Consider the following 23,373-nt stretch of genomic DNA (forward strand, 5'->3'; position numbering starts at 1 on the left):
TAGCTCCCATAGAAATAATAGAAAATATATAAAATAACTATCAAATAATTGAGCTGCTAATCATCATAGCTTCAATGTTTTTAAACATATACGAAGTAAATCATAATTTTAATGTTTTCAAAAATGTTAAATTCTTGCAATAGCTGCAAGGGTATATGAACTTCGGCTTGCCGAAGTTTGCTTTCTTTCTTGTTTTATTATTATTTTAGAATTACGGTTTAAAATTCATTAAAATCGGTCGATTACAGCATATAGCTCCCATGGAAACAATCGCGATATTAACAAGAAAGGAAGCAAACTTCGGCAAGCCGAAGTTCATATACCCTTGCAGCTATTGCAAAAATTAAATGTTCCTGAAAACATTAATATTATGATTTATTTGCGCATATGTTTAAAAACATTTAAGATATGATGATTTGCAGCTTAATTATTCGATAGTTCCTATGGCAGCTATATAATATCGTTTTCCGATTTGAATAAAATTAAAACCGTAATTCTGAACTGTCAAAAAAATGTAAAAAAATTACAAAATAAAAATAACTAAAACCAAGAAGAGAGTCAAACTTTGGCATCCCAAAGTCATGGCTAATAAAATTGAAGAGGTCCACCCTAATTTATATGACCAATCTCCTTCAGCAATAATCACTTTTAATTATGAGTAAAAGAAGCGTCTCGACAACTTCCGCTGCGTTTATACCGCTTCCATTGTTTCCACTGCTTTCGGGTCTTCCTCGACTGGTTTGAATCGGTCGTAGTCACAAAAACCACGTCGATAAGATTATGGCAAAGAAGAAACCCGAAAAATAGTTATATTAATTACTAACAAGGATAGAGGAAAAAGTGTGCACTCAAGAGTAGGTGAGATAAGTTCAGCTTTAGTTTCTAGGTGAGGAATATATAGTACTAATCTTAGGATAAGACACCATTTAGAATTAACATTTTCTGTTCTGTCGCTTTATTCATTTTAAAGATTTTCTGAGACTTTTGTATTAAATACTAAATAGAAAAATTTGATTAAAATTTGATGATGATGATGATATCATTTTCAAGATATCACTTTTGTTAAAAAATAATAATTCATCTTAAAACAAGGGAGAACGTTATAGTCGAGTTTTCCGGCATTTAGATACCCGATACTCAGCTAACAAATTTCATACTAAATAGACCGCCATAATAAACCAAATTAATAACTAAAGAACTTCCAAAATATTACCTCAATTCGATTACTCGAAATTTTTAACAGACTTTCCCGATTAGTGGGCGCGTTTTGAAATAAACTAGCGCTGCGTAGGAATTACTAGAATCTGCACTTCCAAATTCCAAATCTCTAGTTTCCGAGATCTCGACGTTCATACAGACGGACAGACAGACAGACCGACGGACAGACAGACAGACGGACATGGCAAGATCGACTCGGCTACTGATCCTTGAATATATATACTTCATAGGGTCGGAAACGCTTCCTTCTACCTGTTACATACTTTTTAACAAAGACAATATACCCTTTTACTTTACGAAAAACTGGTATAAAAAGGTATACCCTTGCAGGTACGGGTAAATGTAGTATTCCCTAAAACTACTTTGTATCGAATTTTATGCGTAAATGCTTAAAAACAAGGTGTCAATTTTTAAAAATTGTTAAATAGTTCGATGACAGCGTTTTTATAAACTTTGAAATGTGATTTTTAAATTGTTGAAAACGTTGTGTGCGTATATGTGAAGAAACAACGAAGCTAAGTCGATTTATTTTGTTTTTTCCTACTACAGACTACGCAGACTAGTCTCTCACTTTTTATTTGGGGATTTGCTTCTGAACCTAGACAGAGTAGTTTTAATAAAACTTCCTCCTGATAAAATAATTTTAAATAGGCCAATTCCATTACGTTTTTCTTGAGTTATTTTCTTGTTCTTAAATTAATTTGAAATCCAGGAGAACGTAAGAGTTCTCTCTGTGTAGCTGTTGTAGGCAAATTATAAGTCAATGTTGTTACTATCGGCAACTGAAGACGTCTCCTTCGACGCGTTTCCAGCTTGTAAAACAATATAGTTACCTCTGCAAGGGTATTAAGTGTAACGAAAATAACTCGGTTAGTGTATAGTACATACATAAGTACGTGTCTGGTGTTGGCGAGCTGATTTTTAGCTTGGTGAAACTGCCTCGCGACGTACGTTTGTCACGATGGGTGTCACTGCCAAAGTACGTGCCCTGCCTTCACCCTGCCTTCACTCTGCCCGTGTTTTCCCAACTGAAAGAAACGCTGGCTGAGATGCTCTGTGAATTTGAAATAGTTTAACACGCTCTGTGTTTTGTGCGTTAAAACTCACAATTCCGAGTGTACACTTATACATATGCATGTATCGATGACATTTTTTGGACATTGACCCTTAGATTGTGCGTTGCCAAAGTGGTTGCCCCGATGTCTCCTGCTCTTGCGCATATAAACATGAGATCATTTGCGAACTATTCTACTTATAGGTATTATTTGTGACAGTTTTAAAAAGGGCCAATTACGTGAACACAATAATTAATGGCTGCGCGATTTGATCACAGTTAGCGGTCAGGTATTCTACCTTTGGTACTAACAAACAATTTCAATTTTCTGCTGGGTTTTTAATCTTCTTACCCAGAGATGAATGACGTGATCAATAGACTCGACGGTGTCGGGGCGATGAACGATGATGCGTTGTTATTTTTACCGCTACTCATGGAGTACAAGGACACACAGATTCGATGCAATGAGGTTCGCAGGTAGAAGAGATGTCCAATGGGTTTTATAAGCACATTAGATAAAAACACTTTATTTAGAAAACAATGCTATGGCCTTTCCGCCTGCATGATCAAATGATTAACTGTGAAATGTTTGCTTCTCCCTTTCAGTAAACTTCAAATCCTTTGAGGGGTAATCATGCCATTGACTCAGTAAATTGGTAAGTTATACAGTCTACTTAGTACTTTAGTTCGCGTGTTCCAATTAACCAAAATTCAAACCTTTCACATATTTCCTAAAACTTCTTTTCCGATCATCTTTTATTCCTCAAAATATGTAGTTGGTCATTGTTGTTTTATTTCTCCTTCTCGAACTCTTTTTTCTTGGCCCTAACAGTGGTGCTGCCGGTCTGCAAACTCACGTTGAGACTGTATGCTCCCATAGTTACATAGTGCTCACCCAAACACTGTCGTCTCGATTTAACGGCTTAACAGCTCGACCCGTCCGCCTTTGCTTCTGTTCCAAGCAGCCTGGACCACAATCCACAATCCCCAATCCAATTGCGACTCCGTAGCAGTCTCGTCTCGCAAGATCCGTATTGTGTTTTGGCCTATGGAGCTCATACATCACTTTGTTCCGAGAAAAATGAGGCAAAGAAAACAATTCCCTTAATAAAATACAATACATTTTTCTTCAGCTTTGTTTTTGTCCCCTTTTGATATTGTATACATGCGTGTGTGTGTTTTCAGTGCATAAATTCGTTTTATTATTGCTGTTTTACTTCTTCTCAGATGGCCTTACTGGGTCTTTGACTCAAAATCCTTATCCCCGTGGAAATCCTCATTTTCATCCTGTGTGCTGCTGGTCATTGTTATTTATGAATTCATGGATTCAAATTGTGAGCCGACCTTTACTTTAACACAGCCTCATTTTGTTTAAATCGAAGGGTCTGTCTTATGGTTGATCTTTAAGTTGACCTGATACCTTCGAATTTTTAGTATATTTACACATTTTTTTAATATCGCTGTTTAGAATTTCTTTATATTGACACCTAATTTTTAAAATATTAAATCCAAGACATTTTAGTCATAGACCATAACGATTTAGTTATTTTAAATATGAAAACATTACATTTTGGAATTGATTTTAGTATATATGTATTTAAATCAAATAGGAACTATTTTAAATCACATTTTTCACATTAATTAAAATATTTTAATATTAAGTCATGCATTCTAATGTGCATTGTAATTAACATTATGGTGTAATATTTTATTTAAATATGGTATAATAAATTTTGGCTTTTAATTACCATATATTTATTTGTACTATTCCATTTTTTTGATCAGTGTATTAATAGCCTTGCAGAGGTTGTTATGAATTCAGTCAAAAGTTTATATAGCTCCCATGAGAACAAACGAAAAAAAATAAATGAACAAAACTATAATTTCGCTGTTTTTCTATTTTTTTAAGTTCTTCAAGATATAGAAACGCTTTAAAATTTCAGAATGATTTTTTTTAAAAACTCCCATAGAAACAATCGGAAAAATAAAAAAATAAATAAAAACAAGAAAGAAAGCAAACTTCGTGAAGCCGAAGTTCATATACCCTTGCAGCTATTGCAAGAATTAAATATTTTTAAAAACATTAAAATTATGATTTACTTGCGTATGTGTTTAAAAACTTGAAGCTCAATTATTAGGTAGTTATTTTATATATTTTTATTGTTCCTATGGGAGCTATATGCTATAGTCGTCCGATTTTGATATAATTTAAACCGTAAATCGGAAATATTTAACCATTACTAAATGTCCAAGAACTAAACAAAAAATTAAAAAACAGCAAAGTTATAATTTTTTTTATTTATTTTTTCGATTGTTCCTATGGGAGCTATATGCTATAGTCGTCCGATCCGGCTCGTTCCGACTTATATACTACCTGCAATAGAAAGACAACTTTTGGGAAAGTTTTATGCAGATAGATTCAAAACTGAGAGACTAGTTTGCGTAGAAACGGACGGACAGACGGACATTGCTAGATCGACTCTGCTAGTGATGCTGATCAAGAATATATATACTTTATAGGGTCGGCGATGTCTCCTTCACTGCGTTGCAAACTTCTGACTGAAATTATAATACCCTCTGCAAGGGTATAAAAATAAATAACTGCTCTGATTTTCGTTTGATTTGAATACAGTTATTTTGAGGGATATTTAAACTTCAAGGGTAAATAAATTCGCTTGCCGAATTTGGCTTCCATTGTGGAAAATATGTTTGTACGCAATAAAAAAAGGGTCCAGAAATATGCAGTCTTAAACTAGAACTTCGCTTAACGCCATTTATTTAATGTAATTTTCGAATTCAAAACTATCGTTACAAATTTTTTAACCCTTATAGATTTTTGTGCACCAAATTTGAATTTTCTCATTTTAAGTATACAATATCACATCTGGATTTTCTCAGCTTAAAAATACTAAAAATGTATCCCGAATTAGAAATGAACACTACCGATCCTAAGGAACACATACTGTCATCCATCCAAGTAAATATTACGTCCCGTTTAAGACAATGTGATGATTTAGTTTGAGCTTCAGAGAAATTCGAGCACGGAGTATTTATTTGAGTAAATTAAGAATAATCAAAGTATTGCAAATTTGAATTTTTGATATTACCGCTCTTTTCGAAAAAGTTTTTAAATCAAAATTAATAATAATCATAATTGAGCATTGTAAAATGATTGCCTTGTTAAGTGCATTACCTAGGAAATTATAAACAATTCCCTTAACAATGTTCGTTGAACGTACCTTAGCCCTAATTTCGTCTCCAGTCGTTACCTTGTTAAACGTTTTTTGGTTTCATATGTCTGGTGAGCTCAAAATTAACATATTCATGCGGCGAAACAATCGGCGACAATTTTAATGAAGGCTGAAAAGTAAATTTATTGGTTTTTTCTGTACTCCTTTGGTAAATTTCAAAAACAGTTCATCAACTGAAACTTTGTGATCTCGTCTCGATCCCGGGAACGGGAACGGGAACGGGAACGGGAACTCATACCGCTTAGCTTTCGCCTTGTGGCTTCCTTTTTGTCGCGATTCTGTGCCTCCCCAGGTATATCGTATCGATTCATTGATCTTACCGAAATGAATGATTGTGGGGCTCTGGCGGAATCAAACGGCCGTATATATATGTACACATACATGAATAAATACTCCTAAAAACGAATCAACACAAACCCCGTCAGCGACAAAGGGAATAACAATGCAAGCTCAACCTCGGACATCGTCTGGTACCTCCGGACCCTCGGCAAGTGACACTTTTGTTTTATATTCGCAACTTTTTATGCTGGATCTCTGAGAACAAAAGACGATTTCTTAGTAAAAAAATTTTTAAAAAAGAACCGAACACAATCACAGACATACCGATTGTGTATTGTACTTGGTGATTGTACCTTCCCTCGCCGCCACCCTTATCCAGCACATAGCGCTTTTGCGATCTCTGTTCGTATGTTCGTATGGATCAGAGCACCTAAATGTGTACCGCTTTTGCCGCAGTTTCGACTGCTCTTCAGTTTCTGTCTACGATATGGCAAATTTAAATAAGACTATTGTAGAAAATAATAATTAATACTGCAAATAACTCAAATAACCATTGAAAACTGTACGCAACGTGAGTAGGTATACATGCAAAACTCGAATATAACATATTTACCGAGGCTATTTATTGGCTACGAAGCGTTTCGTGCTGCCTGCCGGAGAGCTAAAAATTACTGCGATGACAACAAATGGTAAAATAGAACACTAACAATGTAAACCGAGTAATTACCCTGCTCGACTCGACTGGACAATTATCCGAAATGCGTTTTCCCAACTGCATTATACCTATTTAATAGTAACTCCGGCTCTGATGACAACTTAAATGCTGTGTGTGCGTGCAATTGCACACGGGTACACACACACAGCACCAACACATGTCACTTGAGGTTCAGTGTGCATGAACTACAACAATTGCTCACACACTCACACACTCACACACTCTTTCAAACCAATAAATCGCTTCTGCATGCAAATGCCTTAAAAGGTACGAGCTCGTTGATATGTGTGTGTATGTTAATATGTGCCTGAATGTACCGTACACTAAGGAAAAAATGCATGTAATCTATTATTAAAGCATTTAATTTAGCATATTACTTAATTGCCACAAAGTTGACTATTCTAAGCTTTGTCTTAGGCCTAAAAACTTTTATTAATTTCTATTTTTATAAAATAGGTTTAGGATTAAACAAAGGGTTCGCCCGATAAATTGACAAAGTGTCGTGCTGTGCGAAGGGGCAAACAGAACTTTGAGAATCAGGTTGATTTTACTAACTAACTTCACTAAAAATATATGTTTATGTGTATGCTACAGGTAGCTTGTAGTAAGATTGAAGGGCATATTAAGGTATTCCAGCCATTAGAGGGAGCTCTTATTGAGATTGTAATTTGTAATCATTTCATGCATTGGTACACAAATAGTACACTAATGAAACCGCGAGTACGGAACACAAATTAATTTAACCTATTATGCATTCCCCCGAGATGTGCTGTTATAACAATGTTGTGTACATTGTCGCATTACTTTTAACCGTATTTTAATGAAGACCCTTAAGTTAAGAAATTCAAATCTAACCACACTAATGACTGAAAATCTGCCAAGTGGGCAGCCTTTTACTAAGAGGTCCAATTTTCATGCTACTTTTTGGGCCAGTTTTGAGAATTTCGAAGTTTTACGGCAGTTACAGTGGTTCAAAAAGTCAACTTTAGTCAATTTATATTTTAAATTCACCTACTTATTTAATAAATTCTGATTGGAAGGTGCCATTTTTGATGATTTCTTTAGCAGTTACTGCTTAAATATATTTCCTTGTTTGCTAAATTGCTTTTTTGAAAGTTTCCTGGACCAGCTACAGATGTTTCATTTATCAAAAATATAGCATTGATTCATTTAAAACATGATCAAAAAAAAGTGACAACTTTAACCAAGATTTGAGTTACACCTGTTTTCGGGTGCGCACACAGCGATTTCCCATACAAAAGTTGTGCAAGTAAGACGACGGAGCTCACGATCAAACTAGCCTTGTTACTCTAAAATTTCAAAGCAGCGTGCCGATATTAAAAGTAGTTTTTATACCCTTGCAGAGGATTTTAATTTCAGTCAGAAGCTTGCAACGCAGTGAAAGAGACATTTCCGGGTCGGAGTATATATAGAGTATATATATTCTTGATCAGAATCACTGGAGAGTCGATCTAGCCATGTCAGTCTGCCCGTCCGTTTCTACGCAAACTAGAACCTCAGTTTCAAAGATATCTGCATGAAACTTTCTCAAAAGTTGTCTTTATATTTTAGGTAGTATATAAGTCGGATCGAGCCGGATCGGACGACTATAGCATTTAACTCCCATAGAACCAATCGGAAAAACAAATTAAAAAAATGGTTAAATATTTCAGAATTACGGTTTAAATTTCATTAAAATCGGACGACTATAGCATATAGCTCCCATTAAAACAGCCAAAATATTAAAATTTTTTTTTTAATGTGGCTTTTTTTATTTTTCAATTTTATTAAATATATTTCCTTACATATGATTAATTTGACAGTTCAGAATTACGCTTTTAATTCTATTCAAATCGGAAATCGATACCATATAGCTTTAAAATAGGGTTTTTTCCGATAGGAACTATAAAGTAATTGAGATGCAAATCATCATTGCCTCAAAGCTTTTAAACAAATACGCAAGTAAATCATAATGTTAATGTTTTTAAGAATATTTAATTTTTAAAATAGCTTCCAGGGTTTATGAACTTTGGCTTGCCGAAGTCTGATTCCTTTCTTGTTATATAAAAAAAAAATTGATTTCGGATGCGACAGTCTGTAAAAGTCAAATAACAAAATACCATTTATACATTTTTTTGTGAAAAAATTGTAAATAACCTTTAAATAAGGACCTCTCTTTGGGCATAAAAGCACAGATGTGTTTGGTAACTCAAAAAAAAGGTTTTTTGAGTTCGGACGCGAAGTTTAAAAATGAAAAAGTAAAGCTGAAAATGGGCATTAAATACATTATTATTTAAGTTACTTACATTTTTATCTGCAAACCCTTGGCTAAAAATTAAATACGTGATATTTTCTTGGATTCAAAAGCATCCACAGAAGCCATAACAATTAATTGCTCATATTTTCAAGTCGTGTATCTTAGTGAAACAGTAAGAAATGGACTCTGATGTTATCGCTGATGAGTGTTTCTTTAGTATTGTATTGAATAACATTTTTCTCAACGTTTAGTTTTTGGGGCTTGGTTGACATTTTCCGGGAAATGCACATATAGTACATTAAGTATACCCGCGGTTTTTACGCAATAGACACTCAAAATAATATAGATTATTTTGGGCTCGATAAGTTTTGTACTTTATTTAACGAAGCTGTTATAAATGTGTTCTACCCGCTTCTTGGCACGAGGTTAAGAAAATGTTTTTGTACTAAGCTTTCTTATAGCCTTGCAGCGGTTTCGGCTTAAGGTTCATTAAATCATTTAGTATCCTATTGTAAGCGACGTTACTATTTGTCGTCATGTTAAGTTCAATTGTACAAAATTTGTTTTATATCTAGTAGGCACACACACCAGACTTTAAATATGTATATATAACACGATAAATGAAAAAAGTAACAAAAACAAACTTAGTCAAAAGCTGTTCTCAAACAAAACCAAAGGCCAAAGATTGAATCAAACGCTCAAAGCATGACCTAAGCTAAATTAAATTGGGACACGTAAGGATTCGTTGTCCTTAAGCTATCTGGATAAAACTGTCCCAAAAGTTGTCTTCTTGTTGCGGTCGGAACGAGCCGGATCGAATGACTATAGCTATAGGCCCCAAATCAAATATAAAAAATAGAGAAATTAAAAAAAAATTACAACTTCTCTATTTTTTACTTTATATTTATTTCTTTTGGATAGTAATAACAATAATTCAGAGTTACGCTTTTAATTTTATTCAAATCGGATAACGATATCATATAGCTGCCATAGAAACGATTGAAAAATTTAGTTAAAAGTCTTCATAGCTTCCCCAAAAATTGTATTCCTGTTGCAGGTAGTATAGGTAGTATATAAGTCGGAACGAGCCGGATCGGACGACTGCAGCATGCAGACAGCTTTAAAACTGAGAGACTAGTTTGCATATAAACGGACGGACAGACGGACAGACGGACATGGCTAGATCGACTTTCCTAGTGATGCTGATCAAGAATTTATATACTTTATGGGGTTGGAAATGTATCCTTCACTACGTTGCAAACTTCTGACTGAAATTATACTATCCTCCGCAAGGGTATAAACATGATTGCATCTCTATTTTTCAATTAAAAAAAAATGTTGAGATATAGGGATTGTGTAATAATTTAGAATTACTGTTTTAATGTTATTAAAATGGATAGCAGCGTTAGGAACGATCGAATAATTCATCGGAAAATCATCACAGCTACACTGCTTGATATGCTCAATGAGATACCTGCTTAGTTTACTGATAGTTTTGTTATAGTCATATAGTTTTAATGTCATTTTATCTGTATCGGACAGAGACATAGATTTTTCCTTATGTGCATCATACTGGGGCTTCAAATTTTGCAATTGAATCGAGAAACCTTTTTTTAATATTGACATTTTTATATCCGTTACTGGTAGAGTAAAAGGGTATATTGTGTTACTTTGAAAACAGGTTTGTAACAGGTGAAGAAAGCGTTTCCGACGTTATAAAGAATATATTCTTGATTAGGATCAATAGCCGAGTCGATCTAGCCATGTTCGTCTGTCTGTTTGTCCGTCCGTATGAACGTAGAGATGGCGGACTATAGTCGGTAACCGCGACAATATCGTTCATTCTTGTTAAGTCTGCATTCCCAACACGTGTTGGGTAGCGGTATCAGATATTATGTTTTTAATTATTATAATTCAGTGTTCGTTAGAAGAAACAATAATGGTTGGCTAGAACCGCAAAATAAAATTAAGACGGAGCCTGGCTAACGGTGCCAAAGCAATCATTCCACGCTGTCCACAGCGTCGTCTTCTTGAATATGAAGCTTCAGTGGCTAAAATAAGTTCGTTTCAGCAGTAGAGGCATTGGCATTCCTAAGAAGAAAGAACACAAAATGATTCTATAGGCTAAAGGTGCATTGGAAAAACGCGCTGCTCAAGCAGCTCGAGCTGAGCTGGCGAGCTTGGAGCTGGCTTTGGTCCTGGTTTAGGCCAAGCAGTACGCCAAGAGTTGTTTGCATACCAACTCGACTGTAACCTCCGCTGGGAGCAGAGCCGAAACCACAGTCGAAACCGAACGAAAGGCTATAGTAACTTGCAGGCAGAATCAAAACGAAACACCACCGGCCGCATGCCACTCGATGGTGGTGGCTGATATATCACGGAATTTGTATGTGGGTGTACTGGCTACATAAGCATAAGCAAAAGCATAAGCAAAACCAAAGGCAAAGGCAATGGGCAAAGGCAAAAGCCTGCAAAGGCGACTGAGTGAAACCAGTTGAGGAATATGAAGAACAGATAACGACGACTCCACAGAAATAAAGACATACAACAAAAAGGCACGCGCGAATAGTCCGAACGAATCAAAGAAGGGACGGATGCGGATCGCGGTGTGCGGTGTGGGGTGTGTGGTGTGGGGTGTGGGGATGACAGCAGGAAAACCTTGACTTCCTTTGTTTTGTGCAGAGCCATAAGGCAGTGAACTTTTCTATTTGTGCCCACACCATTCCAATCGAGACAATAATTTTGTAAAGTATGCGTATAAGCTGTGGCATGACACCCACACCTCCCGCGCAGGACGGTTGGAATTAAAAGAAGATGCCTTAGCCAAGTTAGTAAGTTGTTTAATTAAAAAGAAGCAGGCACATAATCATCTCAATAGTTTCTATCTAGTGTACACCTTTTGTAGGGGTAAAACGATTTCTATACCCTTTACTGCTAAATATCCTTTTCACTGCGTTTGAAAACTTTTGAATCAAATTATAATACCCTCGCCCAGGGTATAAATATTTTCTATAAGTCGACTTTATTTCAATATTTATGCGTATACTTATTAAAACAATAATAATTTTAATCGTTGCCTTCGCAGCTATAACAAGTGTTGACCGATTTTTATAAAATTGTAAGATTAAAGAAGTCTTTTAGGAAAGTTTCATATTGGCTATATGGCTATGTCGAATCTTCTAGTGATGCTAATCACTAATTCATGTAAAATTAGATGATGATCATCTTGCATGAAATAGATATTAGTGTTGAAATAGCTAGCTTACTCAGCCTGATGGTAGAAAACTTGGCACTATCACCATTTAGTACATATGATTTTAAAAATAGATTTTCAGATGTATATTTAATCGAAGAACTATATCAAATATATCTTAATTCGGCGTTTATTAACCTTAACTTATTAACTTCTCCCAACAAATTTATGGTTTATTGTAAAACCACAAAATAAAACAAGAAAGGAAGCAAACTTCGGCAAGCCGAAGTTCATATACCCTTGCAGCTATTGCAAGAATTAAACATTTTTGAAAACATTAAAATTATGATTTACTTGCGTATATGTTTAAAAACATTGAAGCTATGATGATTAGCAGCTCAATTATTTAATAGTTATTTTATATATTTTTATTATTTCTATGGGAGCTATATGATATAGACGTCCGATTTTGATAAAATTTAAACCATAATTCTGAAATATTTAACCATTGCTATATGTCGAAGAACTAAACAAAAAATTAAAAAACAGAAAAGTTATAATTTTTTTTCATTTATTTTTCCGATTGTTCCTATTGGAGCTATATGCTATAGTCGTCCGATCCGGCTCGTTCCGACTTATATACTACCTGCAATAGAAAGAAAACTTTTGGGAAAGTTTCATGCAGATAGCTTTAAAAGTGAAAGACTAGTTTGCGTAGAAACGGACGGACGGACAGATGGACATGGCTAGATCGACTCGTCTAGTGATACTGATCAAGAATATATATACTTTATAGGGTCGGAGATGTCTCCTTCACTGCGTTGCAAACTTCTGACTGAAATTATAATACCCTCTGTAAGGGTATAACAAGAATTTAAGCAAACTTCAGCTCGTGGAAGTTTAACTACCCTTACACCTATGTATAACCAACAAATATTTGTATTATTATATATATATTATATATTATATATTGTATTATATATAATACGATATTTATGCCTAATTGTTTCAAGCAACCTAAAGGTTCCGGTTTTGGTTACGGTTACGGACTTTGATTCGGTTTTATCGGTTAAGGATAAGGGTCACGAAACCGGTTGGATACCCTGAAAGAGAGACTTTGAAAAAGTTGAAAACTGTGGTAGGAAGAAGCTAACAATTATTTTGCTCCTTTTCGCACGCTCGAATGTATATGAACTACTTTTTTCAAATATTGTGGGATAATAGTAATAATAAAATAATGGTTCGATGTGAAAAATAATTGGTGTGTCGATAGATCTTGACTTATACCGCCCAATTGCTGTCCTTGACCATGTTTTAGAGAGACATGACATCATAATCAGATAGACAAAAAGACGGACGTGTCTAGATCAATTGGGCTTTTGATCCTGGTCAAGAATATATATACTCAATAGGCTCGAAAACGCATTAGTCCACCAGCTACATACCATTTAACGAGTACGATATGATCTTTTCAGAAGATGATGGCTTTCTTTTTCCTTCCTTACCAATTGTGCATCTACATATTGGGCTTTCCGTGATAAATGGGTTTAATGGTCATCGAAATTAGTATATTGCACGTTAAAAAAATCTTGTCAGTCAACGATAATATGGACAAATTTACTTAGCAATTGTTAGGTTATCGTTATTAATTTAAATAAACCACTATGACTGCATAACTTAATAAACTCTATTGGCATTAAAAGGGTCCGTTTGGCAGCCACCCTCAATCCCATTGTCGTTGATGAGCTCTTTTTGAATAATGCATCGACTTTTTGGCACTCATTCCTTAACGTTACACTAAAACTGTTTTTTCTCAAACTCATTTTCAGCTCCAATAATGGTAATGACGACGGCTCTCCAATGTCCAGTTCTGATGTGGAAACTTTTAACGGCAAAATAGTTTACAATCTCGATGGCAGCGCCATTATTATCGACGCAGACAATGCCAACGGAAGTGGATCGGTGTCTGCTCAAAGTTTACACGCCTTAACTTCGGCTTCAGCGTCAGCAAAGAAACTCTCAAAGGTCAAAGACAGTGGGCAGGAGGAGAAGCGAAAAGAACACCAGCATCAGAAACACCAACAGCATCTACAACATCAACAACATCAGGAAGAAAGCGAGGAACAGGAGCAGGAGCGAACCGATGCTGATGTGGATGTGGAGGCTGGTGGATGTGGTATTGGTGTCGAAGCCTTAGGAGGAGCAACCTACAAATTAAGTCCTAAAATCCATTCGTTTCGTGTGGTGTCCGCGCAAGATGCAAACTCAACTTGCCAGGATCAAATTAGAGCGTTCAAAATCCACAAACCGATTTTAATGTGTTTTATATGCAAGTTGTCCTTCGGCAACGTCAAGTCCTTCAGCTTGCATGCAAACACCGAACACAGACTCAACCTGGAAGAGCTGGACCAGCAGCTCCTTAACCGCGAGTACTCCAGTGCCATTATTCAGCGAAACATGGACGAAAAGCCGCAGATATCCTTCCTGCAGCCCTTGGACAACAACGCCACCTGTGCTGCCAGCGACGACACCGAGAAGCTTCAAGTAGCCCCTGATGGCATTGGCGCCCCTCTGCCGCCGTCTCCGCAGCTAGTTATCGGCAGCGAGAGCAAGTCCAAGCTGGAGCCCGAACAGAAGCTGGAGACTGAGCAGGTCCGGGCAGGTCTGGACCTCGAGCAGAAGCCTGACGGCGATCAGGACAGCAGCAGTAGTAGTAGTAAGATGGCAGCACCTAGTGCATATCTCCCATTATCATCACTATCGCCCAAAGTAGCAGCGAAATCAACTGTGAAACTTGGTTCCTTAAACTCAGCAACAGCAACAGCAACAGCAAAGACTAATAACCTATCGAAAGTATCCTCAACCAGTTCACCTTCACCCACATCGGCTTACGCGTCCGGAGAGCTCTCATCACCCAGTACTGATAATATAAGTATCAATAAGTCAACCAGTTACAACCCGGCAACGGAGCCGCCGTCGTCGTCGTCGTCGGAGGTCGAAGTGAAACTGGGCTCCATGTCCGCCTCACCCCAAACGAATGACTCGGATGTGCCCTGCCAGGACTTCCTGCAGCTGCAGCAGCTGCAGCAGCTAGCGGCCGGTGGCATTTACCCTCCTCAAGTCAGTTCCTTCCATGCCTCTCTAGCCGCGCTGGCCGCCAATGAATCGAACGACACCCGGGTGAAGCTCATCACCGAGTTCCTCCAGCAGCAGCTTCAGCAGCACCAGCAGCACCAGCAGCACCAGCAGCAGAGCTCGCTATTTCCCGCTAGTTCCCAATGTCCCGATCATCCCGACCACAATGGCGTGGACTGCAAGACCTGCGAACTCCTCGACATCCACCAGCAGCCGAAGTCTCCGTCCTCCTCTCACCAGCATCTCTCGCAGTCTCTGCCTCAGCTGCAGCTTCAGGTGCAATCCCAGTCGCAATCCCAGTCGCAGTCCCAGTCGCAGTCGCAGTCGCAGTCGCAGCAGATTCCACATCGCTCTCCTTGCGGTAACAGTGTTGGGCTGGCCATATCGCCCACTGCCTCATCGGTGGCCAGCGTGGGAAATGCGTCGAACGCCACGTCCAGCTTCACAATCGGCGCCTGTTCCGAGCACATCAACGGTCGTCCCCAAGGAGTGGACTGCGCGCGGTAAGCAGTAGCTTTTAAGAGTGGTAAGAGTGGCGTTTCGGGTTTCCGCCCATGGACTTCCTGGGGGATGGATGAGCTCCCAATGTGTTCCCGGTGTGTTCCCGGTGGTTAGACAGACATGGGTCTTGCCGCGAGCGGTTTATTTGGCTGATTGGTGAAGGGTTGCCGTCGAGGCCTGACTCAGTCACCCTGTGTGCAAAATATTGATCTGGCGGAAGGGGTTGCGATTACGTGTCGTCCATGCAGGCCTAATATGCGTAATTATTGAGGTCGTTTGAACTTTTGACTGGAACTGGAACTGAATCTTCTTGGCACTGCCGAACAATAAGTCATTAGGGAAACAACAGTAACGCCAGAGGAACATGATTCGTGCCCGCAGGCCACAGTTCCTCACTGGCTGCTCATTTAAACGCAAATGACGATTGGGATTTGGGTGGAAAGCACTCCGGTTAGTTAGAGCCCACTGATTGCATCACACTTGAATAATGAATAATGATGTTTGCTTTCATATCCCTGCCAGCCGACCGCATCTCTGGTTCCTTGCACAGCCCAAAATACTTATTATTAAATTGGCAAAAAGAATAGTAAATAATAAAGTTTAAAGTTTGTTAAAGTTACATTTTTGCCGAGGAAATTATTCATTGAAACCAACTTGCTACAAACAGAATATTAATAAAGTAATATCTCTAAATATGTTTGTCAAAGTCAAATAGCAATATAAGCCCATAGATCTTACAGAAGTGTAATAAAATTCAACGAATAAAAATAAGATAGCTTCGGCAAGACAAAGTCGGTATTCCCATGGGAGCATTATGACATAGTCATCCAATATCTTATTAATATTAAAACAAATAGAAAAACAGCGAAGTAATAATTTTTTAAATATTTTTTTTTGTAATTCAAAATGTAAGAGTTATACACTACATGCAATAGAAAATGCAAATGACTGACTGAAATTATAATACCCTTTGCAAGGCTATACAAACAGTTGACAAATAATTAAATTTGTTTCAATCAATTTCCTGATCTTTCCTTTGTCAGACACATGCCAATGTTCCATGTGCAAAATTCTATTGAAAATGTTTTCAATCTAAAAGACTTGCCGACCAAAAACGACTGACAAAACTATAGCACCCTCTGTAAGGTATACAACTCAAGTACCATTAAGCGTTTATAAATAGAAGAGATTTCTGGGCTTAATTTTACAGCAAGCATCTATTCCGAAGAGTTGATATTAATGAGTTCCATCCTACTTTTCGTCTGCGATCCAATCCATGCGTATGCGTATGTAAATTATATGCCTGTATATATTTCAATTAACAGTTCGTTGGGAAATCTTTGTTATGTTGCCATACAGATCATAGGGAGAGATATGTTTAATGTGGCAGGAGGGTGAGGATATGATGGCGGCTGAACCAACGAAAATTAAACCAATTGCGCTGATTTCACTTAATAAATGTTCTGCCGTCTGTCCGGCACCCAATTGTCACAATTTAATGGTGTCGCCTGGGTCGAGGCAAGCGACTGTGGACTCGGTATCATTAAAATGATAACTTGTTTGTTGCCGGTGGCACACTAATGAATGTGGAAACGGTTTGAGGTGCCCTCCCCACATTCGAAAGTCGGTTGGTCGGTTGCTATTCAAATTGAGCACAGAAATCACACCTAGAAACTAATATGTGAGGCAAATAAGAGGTTATCTAATTGAATCAAATCAAATCAGCATCACTTTCTTTCTGTTCACCTATTGATTCTTAAGTATTTATGTTATCTGGAGTGTTTAAAACCCATAATGACAACATTATGCTCATTGTTCTTCCTACACAGGTGTGAAATGCTTCTAAACTCGGCTCGACTAAACAGCGGCGTGCAAATGTCCACTCGCAACTCCTGCAAGACTCTGAAATGTCCGCAATGCAATTGGCACTACAAGTACCAGGAGACACTGGAGATCCACATGCGGGAGAAGCATCCCGATGGGGAGAGTGCCTGTGGCTACTGCCTTGCAGGTACTTAACTAACAAGATATGAATATTCTCGAGAGCAAAGATTAATAAAAAGCAACCAAATTCATTCCCAATTCAACCAGAAATTACCTAATACTTTAAAATTGTGTTAATGTTTTTTTCATGTTTTAAACTTTAGTTTTTGGAAATACTGCATGCACTTAAGATAAGTTTTTATGTGTACGGGTATACAGTATCACCAGACGAATGGATGAACACTATGATTTTAATGATTTCAACGTTAACATTATTGTTTTACACGCACATAAATCAAAATTTATATGTTTTCAAGAATATTTAGTTTTTGCAATAGCTGCAAGGGTATATAAGCTTCGGCTTCCCGAAGTTTGTTTCCTTTCTTGTTTTTCATATATTTATGCGGTTGTTCCCATAGAAGCTATATGATATTTATAAATATAAAACCGTAATTAATAAATATTTAAATATTTAAATTTAATATCTCAAAGCATGAACACAAAATTAAAAAATAGCGAAATAGTACTTTATTTATATGTTTTGATTGTTCCAAGGGGAATAATGTGATATAGCCGCTCAATTTTGACAAAATTAAAACCGTACTTCTGAAACAGTCAACCATTACTATATCCAAGAGAATATTAAAAAAAAAATTGAAAAACGATTGTTCGGTTATTGAAATAATAGTAGTAAATAGTAATTTGATAATTTAGTTCGCAAAGGTGAGATTCCCCATAAATTATCTTAATTTGAGAGTCGATCTGCGATCTGTTTATAAGGCTGATTAAAACTTTTCCAAGTTGTTTTTATTTTATTTATAGTCGAATCGGCCATCATATAGCTCCCATTGGAATAATCGGTACAGAGAAAAACAAAACACATCCTAAGTTTATACTAATATATTCTGAAATATAGAGGTAGTTTTTCATTTTAGAGTGAGGTAATTACTATTTTTATAGTATATAAACTTCGGCTTGTAGATGTCTGCCTTTTTTCTTGTTATTTATATTTTGTTGAGACATCCATTTTTTTTTTATCAATATTTGGAATAGATTCGATAAGCGTGTAATTTTAAAATATATTTGACCTAAAGTAAATAAGTGGAAACAAAAGTATCATTTTCTTAGGCTTAAAAAACAATACATTTTACCAGACTGGCGTTGAATTTAGCCTTTCATTTCGAATAGCTCTGATTCTATTATCATTTGTTCTCGTGGCACAGGACAACAGCATCCTCGGCTGGCTCGGGGGGAATCGTACTCGTGCGGTTACAAGCCGTACCGCTGTGAAATCTGCAACTACTCCACGACCACCAAGGGCAATCTCTCCATTCACATGCAATCGGACAAGCACCTGAACAACATGCAGGAGCTGAACAGTTCCCAGAATATGGTAGCTGCAGCGGCGGCCGCAGCGGCGACTAGCAAGCTGCTCCTCTCCAGCTCGTCTCCGGCTCACCAAGGCGCCAGTGCGGGTCCGTCCAACAGTGGATCGGTCGGAGCCTCCGGCGGCGCTGGCTGCAGCGGAGCCAACAGTGTGGGCGGCAACGCATCTCTGGGCGCAAACGCGGCAGCCGCAGGCAGTGGTGCATGCAACCCTGGTGCCAACGCCGGGGGCAGTGGAAGCAGCTCCAGTGGCAAGCCGAAGCCCTCGTTCCGGTGCGACATCTGCAGCTACGAGACGTCCGTGGCCCGCAACCTGCGCATCCACATGACCAGCGAGAAGCACACCCACAACATGGCTGTGCTGCAGAACAACATCAAGCACATCCAGGCGTTCAACTTCCTGCAGCAACAGCAGCAACAAGGATCCAGTGGATCCACTGTCCCTGGACTCGGCTCCGGCGGCTTCATGCCCGAGGTTGCGTTGGCCGATCTGGCGTACAACCAGGCGCTCATGATCCAGCTCCTCCACCAACAGCAGCAGCAGCAGCAGCAGCAGCAGCAGCAGCAACAGCATCAGCATCAGCAGTCAGCTAGTACCAAATTATCACCCTCATCGTCACCCGTGAGCACTCCGGATCAGTTCTCCTTCTCGCCAAAGCCAATGAAGATCGGTCACGGAGCGAGCGTTGGCTTGGGCCTGGGAATGCCAATGGGAATGGGAATGGGAATGAGTCACTCGAACGAGGTGCCCGGCGACTTGTCGGGCGATCCGCATCCACTGACGAAGACGGACAAGTGGCCTACGGCGTTCTACAGCTGTCTAATCTGCGACTGCTTCAGTACGAACAACCTGGACGATCTGAACCAGCATTTGCTGGTGGATCGGTCACGGCAGTCCTCGAGCGCCTCCACCGAAATAATGGTCATCCACAACAACAACTACATATGCCGGCTGTGCAATTACAAGACGAATCTCAAGGCCAATTTCCAGCTGCACAGCAAGACCGACAAGCATCTGCAGAAGCTCAACTTTATCAACCACATTCGCGAGGGCGGCCCCCGCAACGAGTACAAGCTGCAGTATCAGCAACAGCTGGCCGCCAACGTGGTGCAGCTGAAGTGCAACTGCTGCGACTTCCACACCAACTCCATTCAGAAGCTGTCCCTGCACACCCAGCAGATGCGGCACGACACGATGCGGATGATATTCCAGCACCTACTGTACATTGTGCAGCAGAGTCAGATGCTCAAGAAGGCTCCAACCACGGCGGAGGATGATCCCCAGTGCTCCTGTCCGGATGAGGATCAGCAGTTGCAGTTGCCAGCGCAGTCGACCAGAAAGCTGCTCCTCTGTCAGCTGTGCAACTTCACCGCTAAGAACCTGCATGAAATGGTGCAGCATGTGAAGGGCATGCGACACATGCAAGTCGAACAATTCATATGTTTGCAGCGTCGAAGTGAGAACCAAGAAATACCCGCACTGAACGAGGTGTTCAAAGTGACGGAGTGGATTCTGGACAACGAAGGTATGTTCCAATATTGCATAAGTCTTTATACATCAGCTTGGGCAGAACGATCTAACGATCTGCTTGCTATTTAGATCCTTTTTCCTTCGAACCACGTTTTAAGTCGGGTTAAACGCAATTTAAATAAAAGTATATAACAAAGTTTATCTGTTTTAAAAGCAACTGTTATTAAATTTTGTGACTTGGATTATTATTTTCTAAAGTGATTTGCTGCCCTGTGGCATAACATATTGATTGTCAATCACTTATGTATATTTAATAAGTTGAATGGCCTTGAATTTTGTTTGGTACAGTGCCTTCCGCAGTGCTAACAGGCTTAACTGAGATTAGATAACTAACTAGCTTAAAAAATGATATTGCAAATGGTTGTTATACTTAAAAATCCACAGCTGAATCTATTTAAAATTTGGGTTTTTTTTTACTATTGTTAGACCTCTTGTCAGGGTCGTTACATTTGTAAGCAGCAGTTAGCAAAAAAAAACAAGAAAGAGCGATATTGTCGAGTTCCCCGACTATTAGATACCCCTTACTCAGCTGATAAATTGCAAACTTAATATTCGTGGTGGCGCCATCTGTCAAACTGCACTGCCAACACTACAAGAAACCGCCACGCCCTCGCAAATGGAAATGTTCATATTTCTGTTTGTTTAAAAAGGTTGTGTGTTCTTGGCAAAGTTTACAACTTGACCTGCGTGAAGTTCATACAGGTTCATACAGTCGATGCTGATCATAAATGTGTAAATTCATTTTAAAGAGTAAGATCATTTTTTTAAGTTAATTTTTCTATAACGTAAGGTTTTAAACCCGAATCAAAAGCGATTTACTCTTTCTTTAGCAACTATCTCGCTATATTTCAACATTTTTTTTCAGTACACTCTATACCAAAAGTAAATACTTTGGCCAGCCTGCGAAAGATAATCGTAAATTATCAGCATATAATTTTTTTTTTTGGAAATATGCTATTACTGATATTTAAATTATACTCGAAATGGCCTTTCGAAAATGTACCAGAATAGAATAAATTTAATCGAATACACACACTCACACACACATATATATATATATATATATACATTAAATATGTATTCGTTGAAATGATTACGTGCATAAATACAAACGCTGCTCATGATTTTGAAAAATTTCCCCTACCACAAGCCATAACCATATTGCATTGTATAATACGGTTCGTTCGTTCGTAACTCATCATTAAGCGCTGATTTCAGTTCAATTTCTTCTGCCCCGCTCTTCGATTATTATCGTCTTCCTCTTCGCCCTTGCTTCGGCTTCGTCTTCGTCTTCGTCTTCGTCTTCGGCCTCGTCCTCGAACCCATCCTCACGTTCGGAATCATCGTCGCGTCGCGTTTACGTAAATTCTTCTTTGCCTTTGCTCTCGCCTTCGCCCTCTCTTTTCCTTTAGCGACTCATATGCGCTCTGAGATTTATACGCTGACGCTGACCCTTAAGGAAATTATTACAAATTACTTAAGAATGCAAAAACGATTATGTGTATCCATCGAATTTGCAATTAGTGACGTGCACACTTTGCTCCACACCAGTCTCAGTCTCAGTCTCAGTCTGCAGCTTTAGCCTCAGTCTGCAGCTCAGTCTGCAGCTCAGACTCAAGCTAGTCTTCTCTTTACTTCAGTATGGGTATACAATGCCCACAATCCAAAAGGCCAAACAAATTCACTACACTCCACTCCGCAGTGTGAGATTCCCATATCAGATGCGCGGCGTCGTGCAGGGCCGAACCGCAGGCATAGCACCTAACCACAGAACACCGAACACAGAACACAGAACACCGAACACCGAACAGAAAGACCGAAGCTCGCAGATGCAGAGACACAACAAACAGTCGCCGCTCCACCACCACTTCGTACGGCAATACGGCATCACCAGCTCCCCATCACCCCGCACCCCGCACAGCATCAATTTAAAGCCAGGTCAGATTCGCCATCGCCATCGCCCTCACCTTCGCCTTCGCCTTCGCCTTCGCCCTGGTTGTGGTCCTGGTCCTAACCTGGCCACCATCTGCGTACCTGCGCCCACTCCTTTCAAGATGTTGATAATTGCACATGCTGCTCTGCACCAATGTAGGGTGTCTCGGGCCTATATGCAAAAATGAAATACTTGCCAATGCAGACAATGAGGACCAAACGATTTTCGCCGTCTGTGGCTGCTGACTGAAGAGTCTTGCGCCTGCGGATTCAAAATGCACTCCTCTCTGCGATATTTCCCCTTGTCCCCGATTTTTGTTCACTCCATCGAATGCTAATTCTCGTAGTTTTTTTTTTTGATTAGTGAGTGCTTACACCAAACCATTTGGAGTAAGTTGCTTTCACGAAACCTTTACACAAAACCTTTATTCAAAAACATATTTAACTGTTGAAAATAGTTTGGCTCAACAATTTGTATTATAATTTTAGTCAGTAGTTTGCAATGCAGTGAAGAGACACTTCTGATCCTATATAGTATTCATTCATATTATCCCAGCCAGGAGTTTCCGTACCGTCATCCCATTTTTTGAAAGTGCTGCGAGGACTAACTATGCGCGGAGTGAGCCAATCTTAAGATCTTTAAGACTTTTTAACTCTTTGCCACTAAGTATTCGACTGGTTTGGGGATCCAAGAAGGATGTGCTTAGGCAATTGCTTAGGGAATATTTTTTAATTAATACTTAGTTTTAAGTTAAGTTAGCTGATAGCCAGATAAGGATTTATCCATCCATTGGCGAATAAATAAATAAATAAATAAAGAGCCGATCCATTCATCCGCCCGTTCGTCCCTACGAAAACTAGTCTCTCAAGACTTCTCAATCTTTTGCAGGTGGTATATAAGTCGGAAAATAAATACAACAAATTTGAACTTTAAATTT

General features: G+C 38.7%; 1 protein-coding gene across 4 annotated transcripts in view; it reads left to right on the forward strand.

Annotated features, from left to right (window-relative positions):
- The window catches only part of LOC108145275 (zinc finger protein 2), a 55,233-nt gene that overhangs the window by 16,866 nt on the left and 14,994 nt on the right, over positions 1-23,373 (forward strand). For 3 of the 4 annotated variants that reach the window (XR_001774398.2, XM_017270570.2, XM_017270568.2), the window contains exons 3-6: positions 2,879-2,928; positions 13,797-15,605; positions 17,433-17,614; positions 18,810-20,498. Coding sequence is in view for 3 of the 4 variants with exons in the window: in XM_017270570.2 (XP_017126059.1) it covers positions 13,828-15,605; positions 17,433-17,614; positions 18,810-20,498 (3,649 nt within the window). In the remaining variant the exon portion in view is untranslated. The remainder of the gene's footprint in view (positions 1-2,878; positions 2,929-13,796; positions 15,606-17,432; positions 17,615-18,809; positions 20,499-23,373) is intronic. The other variant, XM_017270569.2, reaches the window with a different exon arrangement.

This window comes from Drosophila elegans, unplaced genomic scaffold (genome assembly GCF_018152505.1).
Source record: "Drosophila elegans isolate 14027-0461.03 unplaced genomic scaffold, ASM1815250v1 contig_349, whole genome shotgun sequence".
Lineage (NCBI taxonomy): Eukaryota > Metazoa > Arthropoda > Insecta > Diptera > Drosophilidae > Drosophila > Drosophila elegans.